General features: G+C 47.2%; 1 protein-coding gene across 3 annotated transcripts in view; it reads right to left on the minus strand.

Annotated features, from left to right (window-relative positions):
- sdk2b (sidekick cell adhesion molecule 2b) overlaps positions 1 to 20,824 on the minus strand; it is a 174,694-nt gene extending 153,870 nt beyond the window's left edge. For all 3 annotated transcript variants that reach the window (XM_066664601.1, XM_066664600.1, XM_066664602.1), the window contains exon 1: positions 20,655 to 20,824. In XM_066664601.1, coding sequence (XP_066520698.1) covers positions 20,655 to 20,718 — 64 coding nt within the window. In that variant the 5' untranslated portion in view covers positions 20,719 to 20,824. The remainder of the gene's footprint in view (positions 1 to 20,654) is intronic.
- Between the last annotated feature and the right edge of the window lie 969 nt (positions 20,825 to 21,793).

Consider the following 21,793-nt stretch of genomic DNA (forward strand, 5'->3'; position numbering starts at 1 on the left):
TCGCTGGCCCAGGAGAATATGAAAAAAGCTTAAAGGAACCAGAAAGCCTGGTATGATCAGAACAGCAGGGAGAGATCTCTGGTTCCTGGTCAGCAGGTGTTGCTGCTTCTGCCAACCAGTGAAAACAAGCTTTTGGCCAAGTGGCATGGGCCATATGAGGTACTTCGGAAGGTGGGAAAAGTGACTTATGAGATCTGTATGCCAGAGAGGGCTAAGCAAAAGCAGATCTTTCATGTAAATCTTCTTAAAGAGTTCCATCCTAGATCTCAGCCTGTGGAGACTCAACTGTATGTGCGAGCCTTGCAGGAAGAAGAGGAACCATCAGAGCAGTATTTTCCTACTAGTAACAGCTGAAAGAGTTTCTTGACCGAGGTCTGTTTCAGGAAAGGCCAGGATATACCACTATGGTTTATCATGACATCATTCTATCCAACAATGCCCCTGTACGGAAAAAGAGCTATCACATTCCTGAATGGTTGCTCCCTGCTCTGAAACAGGAACTGGACATTATGCTCTCCTTAGGAGTCATTGAACCTTCCACAAGCGAGTGGTGTAGCCCGGTTGTGCTGGTGCCAAAAAAAGATGGTACTATTAGATTTTGCATTGACTTTAGACACATAAATTCACTTTCCAAGTTTGACCCCTATCCAATGCCACGGATTGATGATCTGGTTGAGCGGTTAGGGAAAGCTAAGTTCATCACATCCCTTGATCTTTGTAAGGGTTACTGGCAGGTTCCTTTAACGGAAAGGGCAAAAGAATTCACAGCATTCACGACCCCATATAGACTTTACCATTTCAGGGTCATGCCTTTTGGCTTGCAGGGGGCACCCGCAACTTTCCAGAGACTAATCGACAGGTTGTTGGAGGGCACTGGTACTTTTGCTGCAGCCTATCTGGATGACATTGTCATCTTTAGTGAAACCTGGGAGGATCACTGTGAGCACCTTAAACAGGTATTGGGACGGATTAAACAGGCAGGACTGACAGTTTATCCCAAGAAATGTGTCCTGGCAAAGGAAGAGATGAGTTACCTGGGCTTTGTTATTGGTAACGGGTTTATTCGTCCCCAGCTGGAAAAGGTGGAAGCAATCCACAGCTACAGTCCCCCGATGACTAAGAAACAGGTGAGATCCTTTTTGGGGTTGGTGGGATGGTATCGCAGATTTATATCTAACTTTTCTTCGAGAGCCTCTGTCCTTACAGACCTAACCAAGTCGACAGCCCCCAACAAGGTGGTCTGGACGGAGCGGTGTGAGGAGGTGTTCCGGGACTTGAAGGCTGCATTGTGTGGAGATCCTGTTCTTATGAGCCCAGACTTTGACCAGCCATTTGTCCTGCAGACCGATGCTTCTGGTGTTGGCTTGGGAGCTGTGCTTTTGCAGGAGGTGGAAGGACAACGTAGGCCTGTTGCAAGATGTTTCCAAGGGAACAGCGGTACTCCACGATAGAAAAGGAGTGCATGGCCATCAAGTGGGCACTGGATTCCCTGAGATACTATCTCCTAGGGAGGTCCTTTGTGTTGGAAACTGATCATCGGGCTTTGCAGTTGCTGGAAAAGATGCGAGACTCTAATGCTCGTATAACTCGGTGGTACCTGTCGATGCAGCCTTACAAGTTCACCGTTCGCTATGTGCCTGGGTCTGCAAATCGGGTAGCTGATTTCCTGTCCCGCACTGCAGAGGATGCAGAATAGGCATCTGCAATTTAGGCTCCGTTTGATTAGAGTATGGAACATTAGTGTATATACTGGACTGCATTTGTCATCTCCAGAAGGGGGAGGAAATGTAACGGAGCTCTCGTCCGTTCCATGCTGAGGTCATTTTAGAGAACCAGGAACAAAAGCACAGATAATTTATATGGTTTTAAGGACTCTTTTATTCAACTCTCTGTGATCATGGCGGCACCTGTTCAGCACACTTATTTTCTGAACTCTGAAAAATAAACACAAACGATCATGCTTATCTCGCACTATTCAGGGTGGCCAACTGAGGGTATTGAGGATTTCTACTTCGTGTAAGCATTATCTGGGCATATTTAACTGAAATAATAGTTTCAATGTGGGTTTGAAATGAGTTTGACTGACTGGTTTCTTCCAGCATGCCGGTGACCTGCTGTGAGTCACGGGCACAGGGGGTTGATGGGTTATGTAGTCCTGAGTGTGTGCTAAAGTGAGGATTGTACCATCCTCCATATTAAGCAGAGAGGGGTGAGTTCTCTCAAGTTTCCTACTTGTATTTTTTTTTTTGTTATGTTATTGCATGAATGTTTTAAATAAGGGTTTGTTTAGATAAAACAGCATTGAATATTAAGTGGTTTTAATTGAATTAAGAAAGCAAGGTTATGGTTAAACCCTACAATTTGTAAACGTACCTGTATTTGGGCCAGGCCTATAGCCTAAAGGTATTTAAGGGAGAACTCGGTGGCTGGTTGGGGATGCAGACCTTAACATTTTGATTGATAATATATTATATTAAGTGTTGATTATTTTTAACTGTTGGTACTTGGGTGAAAATAAACTTCTGTTGCATTTGAACTCCTGGTTGTGAATCAGTTTTCGACCACCACTCAGCTATCCTGCAACACTACCCCATCACGAACTGCCTCTGCCTCCTGAGTACCAGCCCCTATCTCACAACCCGCTCCGCAAGCTACCCCACTAGTGTGCTAGGCCCTTCACCCTCCTGCCCAGCTGTGGGCTGCTCAGCCTGAACCTGACCATCCCCACTACCTTCCTCACTGCCCTTCAACCGCTCACTCACCTCCTGTTCACAGCCTGCCTCCGGAGCTAGACGAACCTTCTCCAGCATCCGCAGAAGCTTCACTCACAGCTGTTCAGAAACATAAACACCTCCCTCCTGAAGGACCCGTGGCCTGGGCCGGAGGGACAAACATGAACCCGTTCGCACGGGAGAGAGACGGCATCTCCGCCGCGAGGCGAGAGGCCATTACTCGCCCCACACCGCATGTGGCGGATTATCGATAACACTAGTGTTATGATGAAAAGAGTGGACACTCAGAAAAACCCAACACCACGGTTAAAAGTAATTATGAAAAACGAAAGAGAGCACAAGCTCAACGCTACACACACCACCGCTCTCACACACTCACAAACGCTCCGCCCATTCCCAGCATGCAGAGAGAGAGAGAGAGAGAAAACAATGAGGTACACAGACTCTCTCTGGGCCACACTGAGATTAATAGCCACATAATGAGCTCTGGGTAAAAAGACTCTCTTCCAGTGTGTGTGTGTGTGTGTGTGTGTGTGTGTATTCTGCCGTGGGTAGGAGAGCAGGTAGACTATGTGTCAGTAGGATGATTATTACTCTGTGCAGGTGTGTGTGTGTGTTTGTGGCCATGGGGAAGATGGTGAAGGGTGTCATGGAGATGCTCATTAGAGAGGTTAGAAAAGCAAGGGATATGGGGAACTTTGGGATTAAACAAATGATGAGAGAAAAGAGGAAGGGGGAAGACAGGGATAAGGAGAGAGAGGGATGAGAGAAGATAGGGATGATAAACAAGAGAGACATTTTTTTCTGATAGCTCAGAAATAAGGCTCAAACTCTAACCCTAGTTACTTTAGACTCACATCCCAGTGACTCATGACTCAGTTCAGACTCACATCCCAGTGACTCATGACTCGGTTCATATTCACATCCCTATGACTCATGACTGAGTTTATATTCACATCCTAGTGACTCAAGAATCAACTGAGATTCTAATCTCAGTGATTCCCGTCTCAGTTCAGACTCACGTCCCATTGCCAGAGACAGACAGAGAGAGAGAGAGAGAGAGACAGAGAGAGAGGTTAGCAGGGTTACAGTGGTGTAATGGTGCTGTGACTGATGCCAATTTACATACATTTCACATTAGACTATATTTAAACTCTCACAATTCACGCTCCACAGGATTTTTTTTTAAAAAAACTGTGTGTGTGCTCTGTCCTCTGGTGTGTGGAACAGTGGAATTGTGTTCTCTGGAGTCATGGGTTCCTCTGGTGTGTGGAACAGTGGAACTGTGTTCTCTGGAGTGATGGAGATCCTCTGGTGTGTGGAACAGTGGAAGCGTGTTCTCTGGAGCGATGGGGCTCCTCTGGGATGAGTTGGAGTGGTGAGTTTGATCCAGAACTAATCCCCAACACCAGACCCTGACCCTCACTGATGATTCTGAGGCTGAACTCCAATAGATCCTCAAAGCTATGTTCCAATGTCTCACTAAGCACAAAGCCGTAAAATCCGCTCCATATTAAGACTCTAAAAATGTATTACATCATTTTACAGAAACCAGCCGCACACACAGTCTTCTATTCTAGAAGCATTACTCTGAGGCAGGACCTTACACTCACTCACCCCCCCCCCCCCAGCCTGAACCTGACCATCCCCACTACCTTCCTAACTGCCCTCAACCCCCCACACACCCCATTCTACTGCCCCCAGCCACTTTGTCAGAAACACCCCCCTTCTACTGACACACACTGGCCACTTTATCAGAAACACCCCCCTTCTACTGACACTCACTGGCCACTTTATCAGAAACAAGATGGTTGCAGTAGGTGTTTAGCCATGTGTGTGTGTGCACGCGCCTGTGTGTTTATAAAGTTAGTGTTTATAAGGGGGGGTCCCGGTTGTCTTTCCTCTCTCCTTTAATCTCACACACACACACACACACACACACACATTTCCAGTCCTGCCCCAGGGGATTCGTTAGGGGCTGAGTAATTGCCCCTGTGTTTCAAGTAAGGTACGGGGAGCGGGTTATATAGGGCCAACTGGAGACTCAGGTCCATTCAGAACGGCCTATGAATAATGGCCGAAAGCCCGCTGAGGACGTCAGGACAGGGGCACACCACGCCATCCTCAATCTGGACCGGCCTCGGTTCACAGCTGTCAGCAACAAGAACTGTAAACATCTTCCGGATGTTCCTGCAGCTGGTTGGACCTTTTGTTCTGAAGATGAGTTGGACCTTATTGCATCTGATTGGATGTCGAGTTGATTGGACCTATTTGTTTTTCAGTTGGATGGGTCTTTTGCACATGACTGGAACATTGAGTGGCTGGCTGGACCATTCTCTGCTAGCCCCAGCTGGTTGGACATTTTTGCATTAAGCTGGACCTGTATGAGATTGGTTGGACTTTAATAGTCGGGCAGGAAAATGGAGAACTGGGTGGAGTTTCCATGTTCTCCCTGTGTCTGCGTGGGTTTCCTCCGGGGGCTCCGCTTTCCTCCCACAGTCCAAACACATGGAGGGTAGGTGAATTGGCATCTCTCTAATAACTGTCCTGGTGTGAGTGTGTATGGGAAGGATGTTAAAATTGAAGTGTGGAGGGTACGGCTGAAGAAGTGTGGAGGGTACGGCTGAAGAAGTGTGGGTTCACTCAGCAAGGAGCAGGCAAGGCTCAACTCATTCCGTGATAATTTATTCAAATATAGCACGCGTGATGACGTCACGATAAGAGAGGTACCCATAACGAAAATAAAATAAATAAAAACAGCGAGTTAGAACTAAACAGACCTAGTTTGTCCGTACTGCAGTCCCATCTACCTTCACCGGCTACTGCAGCCAAATCCTCCTCCTTTTAGGAACTTAGCCCCACCCCTCTCTTAATTGACCCAACTCTGGCAAAGGGTTAACAAAGTTACTTACAGGAAGATATTTATTCCCTACAATATAATCAATAACTGATATCCCCAGCACATCTTATTCCTTCTTCACTGGTAAGTATTTATCTATGTACATAGTTTGTTAATATTTTTACTCATTTGCTTTTTCCCTTTCACAGGTTCCCGAATCCAGCTCTTCCCTCCCCCTCTCTATACCTCACTGTGGGCCCTTCGGCTAGCACAAAGAGAAACAGGAAATTCGCCGCCATTCCCCAAGTAACAGGACCTGAAACACAAGGTAAGTAATAATACCGGCATACATTCCTTAATGTATAATCCAGTCTTGGTGATGGGGCCAATTCACTGACCTCATCACAGTGTGTGAGACCAGATATGGATTGGCGCTCTCTCCTGGGTGAAACCCTAGTGCACAATGCAGTCCTCCATGTGGGCACTCATTCCTGGTCGAGAGCACGCTGTGTGTGTTTGGCTGCCGCTTCTCACCAGTGTGTGTGTGGATTGAGTGTTCCGAGTGTTCTGAGCAGTGTGGATTCTAAAGTGTCCTTGGGTGTCTAGAAAGGTGCTATATAAGTGTAATGATAGATAGATAGATAGATAGATAAACAGTGAGAGAGTGTACACACACACGTGGACAGGTGGATAGAGACAGTGAATGGTTGAATGCTGTCAGATGCTCACGGCATTGTGGACTCTGAAGCTGGGTGTGGGGCTGATGTGCTGGGGTGAAATGATTCACTCTTAATACTTCGTCTGTTAAAAGATGTGAAGTGGAAGTAGTCCATCCCTCTGTTCCCTCTTTGCCCCTCCCTCTTTCCTTTCATCCCTTCTTCTGCTCCCCGTTTATTTATTCATTCATTTATCTCTCGTTCTCTCACTGCCACTCCACATTAGAGTGAATCTGTGTCATCTGTCTTTAACTGGAGCACCACCATCATCCACTCCATCCCTCCCTCTCTCTCTCTCTCCCACTCTCTTTCTCCATTCCCTTTCTTTCTCCCTTTCCTTTCTTCTGTCTCCCTTTGCCTTTCACCATCCTGGACCACAGTTTAACTCCTCTCTCCTCCTTTTCTCCTACCCCCCCCCCTCCTATTCTCCTCCCATGAGGGCGACCTGCTCTGTGGAGAATAAACTGGTTCGGACGGGAAAGAGAGGTCCGAGCCGTGTCAATAACGTAATAAAGAGGATCAGTAACGATCCGAGGACTTAACACGACACAAACGCAGTGATCAGTGGATAAACATCCCGTGCTATTTTTGGCAGAGGGTAAAAATGACTGATTGCTCTTTTAAAGGATGTTAATCTGATCCTCGGGGCGCTCCAGACCCCCGTCACCTTCCACAGCACGCACACACACACACAGCAGAGGAAAATGCTGCAGGAAGGTTTTACACTTCTGAAAAATCAGAGACAAGCTCCTGATCTCTGACAAAACACATCCCTTAGAAAACATCTGCACGGAGAGAGAGAGAAAGAGAGAGACAGAGACAGAAACAGACAGAGAGAGAGAGAGAGAGAGAGAGAGAGAGAGAGAGAGAGCGAGAGTCTGCTCTGTTCAGAAGCGGAGAATCCAGGCTTTGTGTCTTGGAGAGATCAGATCCCACATCAGTCGCCTGTCACTCCGAATTACGGAGCCCACAGCCCACAGATATACGCTGTCCTTCACCCCACCCTGCCCAGAACCACCCTTAAAGAGTCGGGGGGGGGGGTCATGTGTTAAAGCAGTGCCTCGCAGCTGGGAGTTTGGAGCCCCCACTGGTGGAAACGTGTAACAGCACACAACCAGTTGGCAAGGGTATTGAAACGGGCCATGATTCTGACCCATAGCCCACTGTGGGGCGCTGGTGTGAGAACAGATGGGTGATAAAAGCGTGGAGAGGATAGATGAGGAAAAGCCTGTGGTCACAGTGTAAGTGCAGGGCTCTGGGGGGCGCTATGCTGCTTGTGCAGTGGGTCTGAACCAGCTGAGACCTCATCATTTATTCCATAAACACTTCTCCAATGCTCTTTTGCTCTTTAGAGTTTTTGTGATAACACACCATTCACCTGACCCCAGTTTAAAAAGCTGACCACACGCGGGGGTGTCCACAGCTGGAGTGCTGTCAGAGATAGTGTGTGTGTGTGTGTGTGAGAGAGAGAGAGAGAGAGAGAGAGAGAGAGAGACTGCTTAAATGCCATTCCCTAAAAGGCATCCTCACATCACACCATGGAGATGAAGCTCAGGACTTCAAACAGTGGCAAAATCACACCAGAAAAATTATGCAAACAAACACACATACACAAACAGACACACACACCTACACACACATATGCAAACACACATACACACGCACACCAACGCATACACACACACACCAACGCATACACACACACAAACAAGATACATTCTACCCTGATTTTCCACTTCAAAGGTAAATGTTCCCACCTGCCATCAAAAGTACACACACATTCCATTAAAATGTCTCTCCTCTTTCTGTTTCTTTATCTGTCCTCCCTCCCACTCTTTTATTCCTTTTCTCTATCTCTCCTCTCTCTTTCTTCCTTTTCTTCCTTCGCTCACTTTCATCTGGTTTCATCTTTCATCCCCCCTCCTCTCTCTCTCTCTCTCTCTCTCTCTCTCTCTCTCAGTAAACCAGTGTTATCTGTAGTCTCTCGTCCCTAAGATAATGTCCCTGTGATTGTTCTGAATCTCAGAGTTTTCAGAGGAATCCAGCTAATGTTCCAGATTCACTGCAGAACCTTATCTCTCTCTCCCCATGTCTCCGTCTCCCTCTCTCACCCTGTGTCTCCCCATCTCCCTCTCTCTCCCCGTGTCTTCCACCCGTCTCCCTCTCTCCCCGTGTCTTCCCCCCGTCTCCCTCTCTCTCCCCGTGTCTTCCCCCGTCTCCCTCTCTCTCCCCGTGTCTTCCCCCCGTCTCCCTCTCTCTCCCCGTGTCTTCCCCCCGTCTCCCTCTCTCTCCCCGTGTCTTCCCCCCGTCTCCCTCTCTCTCCCCGTGTCTTCCCCCCGTCTCCCTCTCTCTCCCCCCCGTCTCCCTCTCTCTCCCCATGTCTTCCCCCCGTCTCCCTCTCACTCTGGAATGCTGTACGGTAAACAGAGGTGTCGTTTCCCAACCCTGAGACAGCTGAGAATTCCGACCCCAGATTGAGTTGGAGGTTGGAGGTGAGAGAGGGGTCAGGGGGTCAGGGTTAAAACAGCTGCACCTCCCACACCCCCCAGGTTAGATCAACAACCCCCAGACCCCCCTACCGGCTGGAACAGTAAGAGAGCAGCGACTGAACAGAACCCGGTTCCAGGAGCAGGACCAGATTTGGCCGAAAAGCAGAAGAGACGAGTCGAGTGGGTTCCGTGCCGTCGAAAAGCACCATAAGATGAGCCTCAGAGTCTCGGAGTGTGTCAGAAATCTCAGGCATGCAGTTTTTCATGTCCATCCACAGGATGGTGTCCTGTGTCCTGTTGCTGAAAATCCTGGGCCAAACACATGGGAGAGCCGGAGTTTCCAGCCTGGACTTACACAGCGTGTGGGACACGGACTGGGCTCAGAGCATTGTTCAGGACTCTGGCCTGGAGCAGCACAGCACTGACCACACAGTGGGAGGGGTCATGTTTATTCACATTTCTGTCTCTCTCTCTCTCTCCCTCCCTCTTTCTGTCTGTCTCTCTCACTGTCTCTCTCTCTGTCTGTCTCTCTCTCTCTGTCTGTCTGTCTGTCTCTCTCTCTCACTCCTCACTCTCTCTCTCTGTCTGTCTCTCTCAATTTCAATTTCAATAAGCTTTATTGGCATGACCATATTCATACATATTATTGCCAAAGCATTAATACAATAAGATGGAACATGAGTATCACAATTTTTTTTCTGTTATTATTAATATAATAATTAACAATCATATAGAACTGTAATAATAAAAAGAACCAGTTAAAACAATTTATGTAATAAATAAATAATAATGTTATATATATATAAATAATAATAAATAAATAATATAAAGATAAATAATAATAATAATTATAAATAAATACATAAATAAATAAAATTATAACAAAAATAAATGGTAGGAATGGTGAGAATGGTAACAGACAGGGCAATTGTGTGTGTGTGTGTGTGTGTGTACGTGTATATATGTGTGTTTATGTGCGTGTGTGTGTACATGTATATATGTGTGTTTATGTGCGTGTGTGTGTGTATATGTGTGTTTGAGTGTGTGTGTTGGTCACTCACTGTCCCTGAGTGTGTGGCAGGCAGATATATATCTCGCTGCCAGGGCGCTGCTCTCCCCCGTGTCTCCGAGCAGGACGCTCCGTTTTTCTTCGTTAGAGAAGCTGTTGAATTGTGGGTGAAGTTTTTCAAATTTTGGGAAGTAAATTTGTCTTAATCTTTTGTATTTATCACACTCTGTGATAAAGTGCAGCTCTGTCTCTACAGCACCACTCTGGCACTGCCGGCAGTGTCTCTCCGCTCTGGGGAGCCAGGTCTGTCTGTAGCGGCCGGTCTGTACAGCCAGGCTGTGGGCGCTGAGTCTGTACCTGGTCAGTGTGGATCTGTCTGTGGGGTCAGTCACTGTGCTGAGGTACTCTGCTACAGTGTACTGTCGATTTAGGGCCAGATAGCACTGCATTCTGCTTTGTGCCTGTGTGTGTGTGTTCCAATGGGTGATGTAGTTGTGTTTTTGTAGTGTTATAATTTGGTTGACTCTGATTGGGGGTGTGTCAGACTGGTCCTGAGGGGGGTTAGTGTGTGTTAGTGAGGTCAGGGTCAGGACCAGCTGTGTGAGGGAACTCTTCTCTTTGCTCAACTCTTGGCTTTGCAGGGCTTTGTAGTGATAGGAGTGGGGGTCACTGTGTTTTAGATGTAGCCAATATTTAAACATTCGTTTCTGTATTCTCAGTAACAGAGGGTACTGGCCTAATTCCGCTCTGCAGCCGTTGTTTGGTGTCGTCCTGTGCACTTTCAGGATGCTTTTAAAAAATTCTGTGTGCATCATTTCCGCTAGGTGTTTGTCCCATTGGTCAAATGTGTGGTTTTGGAGCGCCCCCCGCACCTCGCTGCCGTACAGGAGAATGGGTTCTAGAATTGATTGGAATAATTTGAGCCAGATTCGAATTGGAATTTGAATGGGAATTTGGAGTTTGATGGCGTAAAAGGCCCTGCGTGCTTTCTCTCTCAGTTCTTTGACTGCGGGACTGAAGCTTCCTGTTGAACTGATCTTCAGCCCTAAATAGTTATACTCTGTACCGGAGTCTAACCTGTGTGTCCCTAGTGTGAAACAGGGGGAGTGTCCCTGAGATCTGGGTCTCTTTTGGAAAATGATGGTTTTGGTCTTTTTAAGGTTGACTGTCAGGGCCCAGTTCTGACAGTACTGCTCTAGCAGGTCCAGGTTCTGCTGTAGACCCTGCTCTGTGGGGGACAGCAGAACCAGGTCGTCTGAGTAGAGCAGGAGTTTAATCTCTGAGTCGTGCAGAGTGAGACCGGGCGCTGCAGAATGCTCCAGAATCGTGGCCAATTCGTTTATGTAAATGTTAAATAGTGTTGGGCTTAAGCAGCAGCCCTGTCTCACTCCGCGCTCCTGAGAGAACAGCCCCGTCCTTTTGTTGCCAATCTTTATACCGCACTTATTGTTTGTGTACATGGATTTAATAATGTCATATGTTTTACCCCCTACACCACTCTCTATAAGTTTGTAGAATAGACCTTGGTGCCAAATGGAATCAAATGCTTTTTTGAAGTCAATAAAACATACGAATATTTTGTTTTTATTGTTTTTAACATGTAAGTCAATTAGGGCGTGTAGGGTGTAAATATGATCAGACGTGCGGTGATTTGAGAATGGCCAACTGGAATTTTTCACTCGTGTGCCGGATCATTTCATTCAGGATGCGGTCGGTGCCGCTTGCTTTTTTGGGTTTTAGGGCGGATATTTTGTTTTGAAATTCCTGCGCAGTAATTGGGGAGTCCAGGGGGTTCTGGAAGTCTTTTATGGCCAATTCTGTCAAGTTTAATTTTTCAGTAATGTTCTTTTGATCTGGTGTTAAATTTGGGGTTATATCACTGTAGAGGGATCTGAAATGTGTGATCCATATCTCTCCGTTTTGAATGACCAATTCTTCTGTTGTAGATTTATTGAGACTGCTCCAGTGTTCCCAAAACCGATTTGTATTTATGGACTCCTCAATTAGTGTCAGTTGTGTGTGTGTGTGTGTATTGTGCTTTTTTGATTCTGAGTGTGCGTTTGTACAGTCTTAGTATCTCACAGTACTGAAGGCGTAAATCGGAGTTATTTGGGTTTCTATGTTTCTGATTTGATAGGTTTCTTAATTCTTTTCTGATTTTTTGACATTCTGTTTCAAACCACTGATCGTCCTTTGGTTTTTTGGGTTTGTTCTTTTGTTGTTTTAATTTGCATATTTGGGCAGTTTTATTAAAGATGTGGTTTATGTTTCTAACGGCCAGATTGACGCCTTCGTTACTGTGAGTGTAGGTGGCGTCCAGAAACTTGTCTAAAAGTGTTTGAATTTCCTGGTGCCTGATTGCTTTCTGGAACTCTTGGGTGCTGTTTCGGGCCCATCTGTAAGGTCTTGGGATGGTGTACAGCTCACTGGGCCGTGTGTGCAGTGCTGTTAGTCTCTGTCCTTCTGAGGAACACAGTGATTTGGCTGTGGTCAGACAGAGGGGTTAGTGGTTTTACAGTGAACGCACTGAGAGAGAAAGGGTCTAAATCTGTGATCATGTAGTCGACAGTGCTGTTGCCAAGAGGTGAGCAAAATGTGTATCTTCCCAAAGAGTCCCCTCGTGTCCTACCGTTGACCAGGTACAGACCCAGGCTCTGACAGAGCTGCAGCAGGTCCTTTCCGTTTCTGTTCACCTGTGAATCAGAGTTATTTCGGGGGAGGTTAGTTAAGTTTCTTGGGTAATTATGTCCAAATATATAATTGTTACCGTGCTCTGTACTGAGGTCAGGTAGAGATCCTGTGCGGGCGTTCAGGTCTCCGCAGATCAGCACACTGCCCTGGGCCTGGAAGCTGCTGATCTGGTCGTGGAGGCTGGGGAACGTGTCCTCACTGTAGTAAGGGGATTCACTGGGAGGGACGTAAATGGTGCATAGGAAGTTATCTTTTGCGGTGCCTGTGATTTCTTTTTTCATTTTAAGCCAAATTAGAGATTTTTCATATTTTAGTGGAATTATGAATTTTGATAATTCTGATTTGTACCAAATAATGATTCCTCCAGAATCTCTACCTCTTTTAATACTGGAGTGTTTAACTGATGGGATTATAATTTCTCTGTAGTTAGCGGGACAGTGAGTGACCGAGTCGGATTTACACCATGTTTCTTGCAGGATGATGATGTCAGTGTTTTTTGTGTTATTAAAGAAATCAATGTTTTTACTTTTGTATCCAATCAGAGAGGATTTCATGCCCTGAATGTTCCGCATAGAAATAGAGAAGGGTTTAATTTCTTTTATGTGTAGAGTGGTATGTGAAATAAAATATAATAAAATAACAATGGTTTTTAGAAAGGAGATAAACCTGTGTAATTTGAGGAAGTAAGTAATGTTTAATTTTTTCTTTTAAACTAATTTATTTTTAAATGAATTAATAACAAACTATGTGCAATCATGTGTGTGTGTATATATATATAAACTATTTATTTATCTATGTATTTATTTATTTATTGATGAGTGGGTGGATGGATGGTCAGAGTCACACTTAGCTCTGCAGTCTGCTGCATATGAGCGTGAGCAGCTGTCTGATTTCTCCCAGTTCTGTGGAGCTGGTGGGGGCTGGACCCTTCACTGCACTGGCGTAGATCTGTTTCTGTGGCTGTCTCGGGGGGTTGGGTGCTGGTTTTTGGTGTGTTGCTGGGTGTCGTCGGTTGGTTACTGATAGTCTGCTGGGTGCTGGGAGGATTGGTGTAGCTGGGTGGGGTCTGCTGGGTGCTGGGCTGGTTTTGATGCGTCTGTATGGAGTGCTGGTCCGGCTTGTTGGGGGTGCTCTGGGTGGGGGATAGCCGGGTGGAGGTAGGGGGTAGTAGTGATGGAGGATTGGGTGGGTGTCGCTTATCCTGGGTGATGTCAGGTGGAGTGGTCTGCTGCTTCTCGGTGGGGTGCCTGGGTTGCGTCCGAGGGTCACGTCTTTTAAGTTTTTAGCAAATGTTCCTACCATGTCTTTGAGCAGATGGACGTGGATGTTGAGGTTGGGATGATGTGCCAGATGTACATTGGCCATTAGGGCACATCCACGGGAGATTTCTGCGTTTATTCGGTGGATGGTTGCAGGGTGGAAGTCTCTCCGGGGCAGGAGGGTGGAGACTGTGATTTTGGTGGAGGGGAAGGTCTGGGTGGCAGTCTCTGCCACTCTCCTTACGCTCTCTGCTACTCTCTCCTGCTGTGCCCTCAGATCGTTCGTGCCAGTGTGGATGATGATATGGCGTGGCTCACTTGTGATGGCATGGGTGAGAAGCTGGAAAGCATCTTTTGTTCTAGGGCACCAAACTTTGGCAGTTTTATATCCTGGGAAGAGCTGTTCTGCATTTAGGAATTTTCCATTAGAGTCAATTAGTATGACTACATCCGTGTCTGCGGGGATGGGATTCAGTTTGTCGTCTGCCTCTGGATTGGAGTGGGAGGGTTGTATTTCTGAGTGGGTGCATTGTGGTTCAGAGTGGCTGGGTTGTGTATCGAGGAAGGGGAATTCTGGGCCAGAAAGACTGGGTCTGCTTTTGGAAGAGGAGGGTCCTAATTCACAGTGGTCAGGCTGTGGTTGGGTGTGAGTGGGCTTGGACTCTGTTGTGGTTCCCCTCTCCATTTCAGCGGGTCCAGGTTCAGGGTGGGTGGGTCTAGTTTCTGAAGGGGTGTGTGGTTTGTCATGTGTTTCTTGGCTGGTTTTGAGTCTTTGCAGCTCTTCTCTGAGATTGTTAATGGCCCTGTCTCTCATGTCTAACTCTTCTCTTAATGCAGCCAGTTCCCTTCTCAGTGACTCTCTGTCTCGCTGGAGCTCCTTTACTTCTCCTTGTAGGTGTAGTACTGAGTTCTCCAGATGGCTCAGAGGGTCTTTTATTTGTTGGGAGGGCTCGTTGGAAGACAGGTTGGAGAGAATGTGTTGTTTAAATTCTACCAGCTCTACTTCCTGTAGGGAAAGGCTCTCTCTCAGCTGGGACACTGTGTTCTCTAGTTGTCTGAGTTTAGCCCTCAGAGCTCTGATAAAGCTGAAATCTTCCTGGACGGAGTTAAGGCTGGACTCACTGCCCTGGAACATGATGGTTCCGTTGTGGTACAGATTGACAGTGAGGACGGTACTGTCTCCGTCCTCGCTCTCTATAACTAACTGCCTCCCTTTGCAGATCCCCCTCTTTCTGTGGTGTGTGTAGTGGGCACAGAGTGCTCTGTGCCAGGCGTCAGGGCGGTCTGTGTAGAGCAGGAGGTTGGTAAAGACGGTCCTGCTCTCTGTCTGGGTGCAGTCAGCTCTGAGTGTCTCTGGGTTTTCTCTGAGTAGGTTTTGTTTGTATGTTTTTTTGCCCTGTACAGTTTTCAGGTCTGAGGGGTATGTTATGGTGAGGGGGTGGAGTTTTCCCTCATTAGCCATTACACACACTGTGCTGTTAGTGTAGTAGCTAACTTATAGAAAAGCACTATTTCTCCACTTTCTGTTGTGTTGGGTTGTAGGTTTAGTTGAGGGTTCCTACCTTGGATTTTCCTGGAGTGTAGCTTCAATAAATTAAAAGTCTCTGAGGTTGCTTTAGTGATCGTTTTTGTAGGTTTACTCGGGTTTATCTCCTCCTAAAAACCATTTATTTGTAGAAATCTCAGGAGCCTTAGTGAAGCATGACTCCACACTGTCTCTCTCTCTCTCTCTCACTCCTCTCTCTCTCTCCTCCCTCTCTCTCTGTCTGTCTCTCTCTCTCACTCCTCCCTCTCTCTCTCTGTCTGTCTCTCTCTCTCTCTCTCTCTGTGTCTGTCTCTCTCTCTCACTCCTCCCTCTCTCTCTCACTCCTCCCTCTCTCTCTCACTCCTCCCTCTCTCTCTCTCTGTGGTATGTCTAGGGCTTTTTTCTGTCTCTGTTCATCCGTCAGTGGTCAGACGCTGCTCCCAGGGTGCAGTAGCCGAGGGCAACGCCCGAGATGTGGCTACCAGCTGGGGTGTGTGTGTGTTTAAAAATGACACACACGCCCCTTCTTTATAAGAACTGAATCTCTTTTCCCAAGCAATCAATGGCCGAAGGTGTTAAAGGCAACCTGAAGCACCTGCGTGCCCCTTGCATCCTGGAAGGCCTGAGGCATTGCTGCCGGCAACCACATCCTGGGCATCGCCCTGGCAACCACATCCGGCGGGTAGCACCTGACCACTGACAGATGAACGATGAACAGAAAACAGTTCTCAATGACGAGAGAGATAGACAGACACACAGACAGAGAGAGAGAGACAGGCAGAGAGAGAGAGAGACAGACAGACAGAGAGAGAGAGAGACAGACAGACAGAGAGAGAGAGGCAGACAGAGAGAGAGAGGCAGACAGAGAGAGAGAGGCAGACAGAGAGAGACACAGAGACAGAGAGAGACACAGAGACAGAGAGAGACACAGAGACAGAGAGAGAGATAGAGAGAGAGATCACATTCAGGAGTTAAAGGGCGGTCTGGTGGAGCCTGTGATTAGTATATGGTGAGTGGACAGTGAGTCTGAGATCTCTCGGTGAGTGTGAGACGTGACTCTGTCATTGCCGCTGGGTTTAAAATAGTCTGTGTCTCAGAGCGGTGCTCAGTGGACCCTCAGCCCCCTGACTGCAGCTGGCTCTGAGCTCCGCCCCTCGGCTAAATGCCAGCGCGGGTATAATACCCCTGCTATTCTCGGTACACACTCCCCTGGAGCTTTTGTTCCATCCGCCCACATAGCGGCACACCTCCCACTCCAGCACCAGAGAGATCCCCCCAACCCACCCCACAGAGAGAAGACAATCAGCCTCAGACCATCCGCGAATAATCCACAGCGGAATAATTCAGGATTAAACACTTTATTCACCATTAAAGACCCATTTTCTGCTACAGTCAAACATAGTTACAGCCCTTTACTCCTACATACAGTTACACTGCAGTGAGGTTAGAGACTCTCCAGGTTCCTGCCTCTGTTCCTCTGTGCCCTGAGCTCCGTGCAGTGTGAGTTTTTAATCCTCCAAAGACTGGAATTAAACAAACTGAGACAAACAGGGTGCTTTTAACAATGGGATACTGTCTGAACACACTTTTACACACTATTACACAGCGCTGTGTGTTGTGTAGGTTATAAATCTTTGTTGGCCGTAATATTCAGGGTTTTTTTCCTCTCTCTCTCTCTAGTCTGTCGAGGGTGTAATATTTAGGGGGTTATTTCAATCAGGAATTCTACATCCGACTCCCACTTTAAAATCTAGAGGCTCTGCTGCAGCCACGGTGAGGGTCCACATTATACACCGGTTAAAGGCAGAGTCTACGGTTGTCTCCAGTTTGTTTACGCTCAGAAGCTACCTTGTTGGTGTCTGAAGTGTAAATGATCTGTAAGTGTTCATTCACTGTTTGAATTCCCACAGAAACTCGTAACTCGAGCTGTTTAGTTTTGTAGCACTTTCGCTCTGTGTTGACTTTCATGCAGTTAGCGCTCTCCTCAATTTAGAGTCGATTCCACCTTAAGTAATGTAACTGTAACAGCAAAAATAAGTCAGTGTTACCCCCCACCCCCATGGAGCCGGAACAACTCTCACGACCGGAGAGAGATATCAGTAAAGCAGGGGTGTCAAACTAGATCCACGGAGGGCCGTGTGGGTGTAGATTTTCTTTCCAACCACGCAGAAACCACACCTCATTCCACCCGTTTTTAATCATTGGATCTAATCAGTAGATCTTGACTTTCAGTAGTGTGGGGCTTTTGCGTGGTTGGAAAGAAAACCTGCACCCACACGGCCCTCCGTGGATCTAGTTTGACACCCCTGCAGTAAAGGCTCCACTGCAGTTACACAATCCCCAACGAGGAACAGTGGCTGTGAAAGACTCTGCAGCCTCTGTCAGAAACTCCTGAATTAATCCTGAATAGATCCTGAGTTGATCCTGATTAGATCCTGAATAGATCCTTAACAACTCCAGAATTAATCCTGAATAGATCCTGAATAACTCCTTAATGAATCCTGAATTAATCATGAATAGATCCTGAATGAATCCTGAATTATTCCTGAATAAATCCTGAGTAGATCCTTAATTAATCCGGAATGAATCCTGAGTAGATCCAGAATGAATCCTGAGTAGGTCCAGACCCTCGTATAGGAAGTGGGAAAAATGGCTCTGGTTCAGAGCTGATGAGACAGAGCGCTGTTTCTGTGGCTGTTTCTTGTGTAGAGCTCAGTGGAGCCTCCGTCTGGAAAAGGTGACGAGGTCCTGCCAGCTCAAAGCCGTGAGGAGTTACACACACACACAAATACAAACACACACTCTCACACACACACACACACAAATACAAACACACACTCTCACACACACACACACACACAGTATGAGTCAAGTCTGTGAGTACAAATGTGAACAGAAATAAACTTTATCCACTGAGTAATACCCACTGAATGAAGGGGTCACCAAAGCTCCGCCCACATCTCCATGGTTACATTCAGCAGGCCATAATCAGGTTTAATCACAGAGGGAGACACACACAGAAAGAGAGAGAGAGAGAGAGAGAGAGAGAGAGAGAGAGAGAGAGAGAGAGAGAGAGAGAGAGACTCTAATCTGTGAGTACTGCCCTGGACAGAGGCAGGATACCAGGCGGTGGCAGATAAATCTACCCCTAAGGGGCAGTTCAGTGGAGAGTGTGAGGAGCTAAAGACACCCGCGAACCCGGTTCTGTTCCTAAACCCGCAACTGATTTTAAAAGTTTGTGCACACTTCCACAGATAGAAACAGGTTCTAGAACCTGAGAGGTTCTTCCTTTGGCTGGAACCAAAGAACAGTGGGTTCTTCAGCCGTGGGCGAGTGGAGATAAAGGAGCTCCAGAAAGAGCTCAGAGCCTGAAACAGCGTTGTGGGTTGTTTACAATGAGCCGTTATCCACTTTCTGATCTGGAACCGAAAATAAAATAAGAAAAATGCTCTGTGTGTGTGTGTGTGTGTGTGTGTGTGTGTGTGTAAGTGAGTGCGTGTGCACTCGGGGGGCGTTTATCTCTGTCCTGACTCAAACAGCAGCTCTGTGAAAGGACACAGCCCCAGTTCCCCTCAGAACTGGAGCTGACTCATGGGGGACACTACCTGGAGAACTCCAAGGTTCTAATCCTGAACAGAACCACTTCAAGAACCAGAGAGTATTGGGTAGAGTGGGGGAACCTAAAGATGTCTGTAACATCTGAGGAGACGCAGAGGGTCAGAGAACCTGAGAACTGACCATCATCAAACCTCACACCAGAAAAAATCCCCATATCTAGAGTTATATCTAGAACCCTATTCTAAAGAACAGAAAATAAATCTGGCCTGAGGCTTTTAAGGTGGAGCCAGACACTGTTTTATTTAAACATTCCTCAGTCGAATGACTTCAGGAACATCATCATCAACAAACGTCCACTTCCTAAACACACACAGGACAGCCGTCCTTACTCTAAACTACACACACACACACACACACACACACACACACACACACACACAGAGAGAGAGAGACATCAGGGGGGAGACAGAGTCTCTCTCTCTTTTCTGTCTCTCTGTTTCTCTTTCTCTGTCTGTCTGTCTCTCTCTTTCTCTAATCCCTCAGAAGAGTGGGTTATCAATCCTGTGTTAACATGGGGTTAGACAGTGAACACTCAGGAATGATGGATATCTGACATACACACTCACTCACACACACATTCTTTCTCTGTCACACACACACACACACACACACACACATTCTCTCTCTCTCTCTCTCTCTCACACACACACACACTCTCTCTCTCTCACACACACACATTCTCTCTCACACACACACATTCTCTCTCTCACACACACATTCTCTCTCTCTCTCTCTCTCTCTCTCTCACACAGTGTAGATGGTGTTAGGGAGAAAAAGTCATTACACTCTCTGTGTCTCTCTCTCTCCCGTCTCTTTCTCTCTTTGAGTCTGTAGGACAGCCCCCTCTCCCCATCACTCACTACATTCTAAACACCACCGACATCTGTTAGTGTTCTCCTCCGAGTGTGTGGCGCTCCACTGCACTCACACATTCACCATCTGTTTACTGCCAGGACTCTTAAACACAACCCCTCATTAATGCCCCGAATTATTCTTCAGCTACTGCATCCTACCAACCAATCAGGAGCTAATACAGGAGAGAGAGAGCGCACTGAATATAAGGAGTTGTGGGTGTGGCTGGATGCCTATGCTCCTCCCACTCACACTGAAGTCATAAATAGTGTTTGAGGCTGGAATGTTTTTCGAATGAGGTCAGCCAATCAGGACAGAGCTAATTTACATACACAGAAAGGATGGTGTAAAAGATGAATGACAATAAATCACCTGACATCAACTGAACACACTTTAGATTTACGTTCCCAGGGTTCTCTCTCTCTCTATCTATCACACACACACAGGGTGTAGACACAGGGTGCCCCTGTATCTAACTGTTGCCATTCCAACATTTAAGGTGGAGCAAGAGGAAGTGTCAAACAGAACACTGTCTTCAGTTTAAGATTCTCAGAGTTCTAGATACACTCAATGTTCTCACACTCTCTCTCTCTCTCACCAAGCAAGGGCAACTGCTGCATTCACTCCATTTAAGGTGGAACGAGAAGAAGCCAAACAAGGCGCCAACTTCAGCTTAAGGTTCTCGGAGTTCTAGATACACTCCGAGTTCTCTCTGTCTCTCTCTCTCACACACACACACACACACACATACACACACATACACACACCTCACAACGCAACAGTCAAACGGTTTGAACGTTAAGGTGGAGGAGCGACAGGGTTCGACCACAGCGCCAACTTCGGCGACTTAAGCTTCAGGTTCTCGCGGTTCTAGATAGGTTCCAGAGCGCAGCACGCGCTCAGAAAGACGCCGGCGTGGCTTACCTTGAGCAGATGTGCAGCGCGTGACGATTGAGAGGAGCAGAACTCCTCTGATCCACAGCTCCATCAGGAAATAACCTCACACTTCTCTCCCCCTCTCTCTAGAACCACAGCAGAACCCGCGCCGTACAGTCCACAGCGCGCGCGATGACGTGCGCGTCCTTCCAGCTCCTACACACTCGGTGTGTGTGTTCCACAAAGAGAGAGAACATCGCAATTCACTCTCTCTCTCTCTCTCTCTCTCTCTCACACACACACACACACACCGAGGACCGTGAGGAATGTGGAGAATGCTGACCCCTACCGGCGGAGAATAAAAATACACTATAACACACACACACACACACACACACACACACACACACACATAACATTAAAGCATTAAAGTCACCTCCTTTTTCCTTCACTCACCGGTTACATCCCCCCTCCACCCAGGACCCCCACAGAGCAGGTGTGATGTGGTGGTGGATCATTCTCAGCGCTGCAGTGACACTGACATGGTGGTAGTGTGCTTGTGTGTGATGTGCTGGTGCAAGAGGATCAGATACAGCAGCTGCAGTGTCTGGACTGAGTAGTCCACCGACCAAAAACATCCAGCCGACAGCGTCCTTTGTCACTGTGGACTAGAGGACGACCGACACACACTGTGCAGTGACAGATGAGCTACTGTCTCTGACTTTACATCTACAAAGTGGACCAACGATGGAGGAGTGTCTCACAGAGTGGACAGTGAGTGGACACAGGGTTTAAAATCTCCAGCAGCACTGCTGTGTCTGATCCACTTGCACCAGCACAACACACCACCACCACGTCAGTGTCACTACAGTGCTGAGAATGATCCACCACCACATCACACCTGCTCTGTGGGGGTCCTGAGGGGGTCCTGTTTGATGCTCATTTGATGTTTGATGTTTCTGATTGATCTCAGATCATACAGAGCAGTATGTGTGTGTGTGTGTGTTCTCCTGCTGACCATGTTCTCTATCTGCAGCCTATTCCCGATAAAACCCAAACCTGCTCCGACATCATCAGAGAGAAAGGCCAGGAAATGAAGAGTGAAAGCTCCAGTGGTTCCTCCGGTTCCCCCGAGGACCAGCAGAGTTCCGGCTGTGATGGTGAAATTTACTTATCTCAGAGCAGAT

This window comes from Hoplias malabaricus, chromosome 3 (assembly GCF_029633855.1).
Source record: "Hoplias malabaricus isolate fHopMal1 chromosome 3, fHopMal1.hap1, whole genome shotgun sequence".
NCBI lineage: Eukaryota > Metazoa > Chordata > Actinopteri > Characiformes > Erythrinidae > Hoplias > Hoplias malabaricus.